The sequence below is a fragment of the Corylus avellana genome, chromosome ca5 (genome assembly GCF_901000735.1).
Source record: "Corylus avellana chromosome ca5, CavTom2PMs-1.0".
NCBI lineage: Eukaryota > Viridiplantae > Streptophyta > Magnoliopsida > Fagales > Betulaceae > Corylus > Corylus avellana.
The window spans coordinates 35530254-35535689 of record NC_081545.1 but is presented as its reverse complement, the minus strand read 5'-3'; the positions used below and the strand labels follow the sequence as shown (position 1 = coordinate 35535689).

The 5436-nt window shown below is 36.7% G+C and overlaps 1 protein-coding gene across 2 annotated transcripts; it reads right to left on the bottom strand.

Annotated features, from left to right (window-relative positions):
- Positions 1-1415: 1415 nt before the first annotated feature.
- Positions 1416-3995, bottom strand: LOC132182464 (UPF0481 protein At3g47200-like). Of its 2 annotated transcripts, none has more exons than XM_059595717.1 (3): positions 3941-3995; positions 3439-3521; positions 1416-3054 (listed from the first exon to the last, which is right to left on the bottom strand). In XM_059595717.1, the coding sequence occupies exon 3, from the start codon at positions 3004-3006 to the stop codon at positions 1561-1563; it is 1446 nt and encodes a 481-aa protein (XP_059451700.1). In that variant the 5' UTR covers positions 3007-3054; positions 3439-3521; positions 3941-3995; the 3' UTR covers positions 1416-1560. The 2 variants fall into 2 exon arrangements, with proteins under 2 accessions (XP_059451700.1, XP_059451701.1); XM_059595718.1 differs by having other exon boundaries at positions 1416-3048.
- Positions 3996-5436: the final 1441 nt, after the last annotated feature.

The window sequence follows — 5436 nt, the reverse complement described above, 5'->3', positions numbered from 1 at the left end:
TTAGTAGAAGGTACGAGTTCCAATCCAGAACATAGTGGTACCAGTATCTTTTCTTCTTCTACTTCAATTGATGAAATCAGCCATTTTTTAAACAGTTCGAGAATATGTTTAATGTCTCCAAGATGATCAGATCTAGCAATATTCTGTGTGAATGGGTAAATGTTATAAAAGAATAAAATGACGAGTTCAATTAGAGTCATACAGCTTAGAGGAGCCATGGTCATGCTGAACAAATGCTTAAGTACCATCCAAGGTACTTGGTTTTCTAGCAATATCAAGTCATGCGACAGAACATCAAGTATACTGGCCATGCTAAAAATAGGGTCATCTTCTCTACGGCATCTTATAAGCATTCCGGAAGAATAGCTCAATAATAAAGTAATCATCAGTTACCAAAATTTTCACAAATTCTTTTTGGCTATAACCAATCGGTCCAGCATAATATTCATGAGCCTCTCTCTCCAAATAATTGATGGAATTGATGAAATCTTTCAACATTGTATTTGGGGAGCGTGATCGAGATAAGGCTTTGTAAATACTTAGCTTTAATTGTTTTTGTAGCTTTCAAGTTTGGGCGGCCATGGTGGAAAGGTCCAATTAAAAATGCATCAGGGATATAAGCTTTTTCATTATGCCTGTAGAGTGGGATAGGAGTTTTGAAGATGCAACGTTTAATTGACATGAACAAATCATGCGACATAGTAAGTTCTATCTATGGAAGATGCCAAGTATTCGACCTCAACCTTATCAGTATTTCCTCTGTTTACAGCAATATGTTTGTTCTGTTTCCCATTCTTTCTTGAACTCCAACTGTTGTTTCTTCGGGAATGACCAAAACAAACGATAAAAAAAAAAACAAAAAGGCTTTAGGAATAGAGAAAAATATTAATTGGTAAGAATTTGAGAGGACCAGCCTGCCTTAAGGATCCTGCAAGAAAAGTACGTTCATATACACCCATCAAAGAAACTTAAATGAAATTATAACAATATTTTTCATTAGAACTTTTGACAAAAGAATTATAAGCTTCATGCTCTTACATCAAAGATGATGAAGAAAATTCGATTTAGTAGTGCTAAGTCTACCAATTATCCTAAAAAATTAAGTGAATAATAAATAATAAATTTAATCTTTTAATTAATATTTAACTAAGAGCAACAGTGATGAGCTTGCAAATTAAAAACCTCTATAGCCATGAAAAATACATATATAAGGAGATTCAAAAAAATCTAACTTGATTCTTTCGTCCCAGGAAAATATTCTACTTGTCAGAATATTAACTTAAATTATTAAATTAATTGTATACTCCGCAGCATTGGTTTTAAAAACATAGCTCGTGGTGATTTTAGTATTTAAAAAAATTGGGAAGGGTGCTCGTATTTCCTTACTGCAACATTTGCAATTTATTCACGTTAATTTGGTTTACACAATAATCAACTCCTCTGACCCAACAGTACTAAAACACATACACCAAAGCATAATTGACATTGGAAAGGACATTAGAGAGTCGAGAGACCATTATACATACAACAGGTTTTATTCAAGGATGTAATATGCATGTACTAATTTTTCATGGTGTACACAGTTTGTAACAACGTCAGCACCAACAGGATAAATGCTGCTAATGTCGAAATAAAAGCCCATGGAGTGTTGAAATAATTGTGCGCAAGCACTGCACGCCATCTAGGCCACCTGCGTCGGCAAAAACTATTCACTTGCCTGCAAAGACTATTGTACTGGTAAGCCACACAAGTGTCAAGGTAAAGCTTGTTGAAGAGCTGGGCCGCATCCTCAGGATTCAACCAGTTATCAATTATCTCATTCTTGCACAAAATATCTATGTCCTTGGCAGTATTAATGAGGCTGTCTAAGAGTATGGCATAGGAAGTGATCCTATCACCACAGAAGAAGTGACATTGTTCATAGCTGATGAGATTTCGAAAGACAGTTTCTGTTATATCGTGAATTTCAAAAGGAGGAATTTCTAGAATGCCATTATTAAATTTTACTTCCAATACGGTTTTAGACGTACCCCTTTTAAATTTGATTCCAGCCTCCGAAAGGCTCGTAGCAGAAGGCAAAAATTCCCATCCTCGTTGTCTCTCTCTCTCTTCTTCAATACTTGATATCCCAAACATAGCACTTAATAAAGTTGACACTTTCCGAAACAGAGTGATTGATGAAGTTGTCAATTTCCTGAAATGAGTACTTAATAAAGTTGACAATTTCAGGAACAAATCAACAAAACGCTGGATGCATTCGATATTGATATACTGATCCGGCCTGGGATCAGTGCTTGATATAATTGAAATGCTCCTTAATAAATCAACAAAATGTTTGATGCCTTTGATATTGATAACCTGATCCTGTGGAGGCATGCTTTTTGAGAAATGAGTGCCATCGAAGAAATTCACGGCAAGTACAATTAGGGGCTTTTCGTCGTAAGAATCCTTCGTCAAGTTGAACAAACGCTCAAGTACCATCCAAGGTACTTGGTTTTCTAGCAATATCAAGTCATGGAACAGAAATTGTAACATACCGGACCTGCTGAAAATGGGGTCACGTAATTCTCTAAGTTCTGGATAAGCTTGCTTGCGGAACAACTCAATAATAAAGCAACCATCAAGTACCAAAATTTTCACAAGTTCTTCTGGGTTGTAATGTTCAATTGTTTCTGCATAACACTCACGAGCATCTTTCTCCACCTCCGTGATGGACTTGATGAGAGTTCTTAGCAATTCCGAAGAGTTCGAGCGAGAGATAAGTCGTTGCAAATACCTGGTTTTAATTTTTTCTGTGACTTTCAAGTTTGGACTGCCATGATGGAGAGGCCCAATAGAAAATGCATCCGGAATATAAGCCTTTTCATTATGCCGGTAGAGAATGGAAGGGGTTTTGAAGATGCAACATTTAGACGATATGAGCAAATCATGGGGCATCATCTTTTCTATTGAAGACACCAAGTGGTCGATATCAATTTCAACACTATCTCCTTCGTTCACAGCCATATGTTGGATCTGCAGTTTTCTGCTCAGTTTTGCCTCATAAAACTGTTTCTTCCAGAGTGACAAATTAAAAATTTCAAAAATAGAAAGTAAAAACAAAACAAAATATACTGAATATTTAGGTACAATTCTCTTCAAATAGAGCATAGAAAAAAATTTAGCCATGCACTTATGAGTTAAGAACATAAAATTCATTCAAAAAAGAGTAATAGCTTAACAATAACAACGGAAAGAAGATGCTCTAAGTTGATGTTAGTCCGTGGCACAGGGTTTGTTTAGCCCTTAACGTGAGTGAGAAGAATGTGTATGTCATTATTTCCTTGCTTTTGAAATAAAAAATTAAATTGACTTTGTCGAGAAAAAAAAGACATTATAAGTATTTCAAACGGAACCAAATAAAGGCCAAAAATAGGTAGCATTAAAGTAATCACATACAAGATAAGAATGCAATTAGTACTTGCCGGTTCCACCAGTACTCTTAAAATTTGAATTTTAGTTTCCAGACAACCTTGAGGATCCTGCAAGAATAGTTCATATACACCCATCAAATAAATTTAAATGAAGTTCTAATAATATTTATCAGATAATGTATTGTATAAATATAGTTCTACTCATGAAATCCAAGCTTTAGACAACAAAATGAGTAGCTCTTATATATTTATCCCAAAAGAAAAAAGAAATTAATAGCTCTTAGTGAACATGGCAAGACTTCCTAGAAGTTAAACTTATCTTACTGATCCTGAAAAACAGATTTAGCATAAAGAAAAGTCCATTTTCAAATCACAAACGAAACGAGTGAGCTTCATACTAGCACATTGAAGATGATAATAGAAACTCTGAAACTCGATTGAGTAGCAAAAGAGACGAGCATATATATAGAGAAAAACTCAATAGCCTTGAAAATAGATGTAAAAGGAGATAAGAGGAATATCCCCACCTCAATCTTTGTTCAATTCCCAGCAAAACATATTATTGATGTTTGGTGTTTGGAGCTAGTGCTCCCTTTCCCAGTCACTTATTTTATTGATGGAAATGAAAGTACCGCCAACCAACCGCCATTAATTCTATCATGCATGTGCCAAACAGTTCAGGAAAATGAAGAAAAGAAAATGCTTTTATTATAATTTTGATAAAAATTGATGTGGCACTTCGTAAATATATAAAAATAATTAAGAGTATGTAATTCACTAGCCAACCACTTCTAATTATATTGACAAAGCATACTTTTTATTTAATTATTTTATTAATTATGAACTGTCACACTATCAATATTTTAGAGGCCAAATAGTAAAATTTCAGTGTGCACGCATGAAACTGATGAAAGCATTCCCCAGATATCTTCCGTTCGAATTAGAAGTAAAAAAGATTTCTTATTTAGTCCTTTCTTAAATGAATACTACATATTTTTTCTTGTGTCGTGTTCTATTAAATTAAAAGTCATAAATTTAATGTAATTTTAAAAATACGTCAGTTTTAAGAGATGGAAGAGAAACAATTAGCATTACCCTCCTTAAATTACTCCAACTAAAAAAAAAAATTTACTCCAACCAAATAGTAAAATTCCCGTGAAGGGTTTTAGACAATTACCTAATTCGCCTATGCATTATCTACTGGCCGGACTCCATTATTGTTGAGAATCGTACTACTGTGTCCTTGTCTCCTATAATGCGACCGACAGCAATGTAAAAACAAGGATCCAAAGCCTTCATCCAACTTGGACCCCAACAATCATTAATTATGGACCAATCCGCGCTGCCCAAGTATAAATGGTGGCTGTCAAAGTTTAAATGGACCTTTGCCATAAACGGGTCATGATGTACTGTCACTACTGTGTAGAACGTGACAATTCAAAATAGAGAATAATTTATATAGGAAGGTTGCACAAAAGTCATCTTTTGTGCCACCAATAATAAGCTAATACATCAGCCAATTTCATTAGACTTATACTTAAAACAAAAACTCAATCACACCAGATTACACACTAATAAAATAAAAAATTAATTTTTTTTTTTTATTTTAAAAAAAAAAACATAATTGAAGGGGTGGCCATTACCCACTCCCGCTTTCGGGTGGCGGTAGCCACCCCGGCCATGGGGGTGGCCAGCGAACCATGGAGTGGCGGCCAGCCACTCCCGGTCACGAATCTAGGGTGGCGGCCAGCCCATGGCGGTGGCTCACTGGCCACTCCCATGGCCTATGGGGTGGTTGGCCGCCACCCCCAGCCCATGGCAGTGGCTCATTGGCCACTCCCATGGCCTATGGGGTGGCTAGCCGCCACCCCCAACCTATGGCGGTGGCTCACTGGCCACTCCCATGGCCTATGGGGTGGTTGGCCGCCACCCCCAGCCCATGGCAGTGGCTCATTGGCCACTCCCATGGCCTATGGGGTGGCTAGCCGCCACCCCCAACCTATGGCGGTGGCTCACTGGCCAC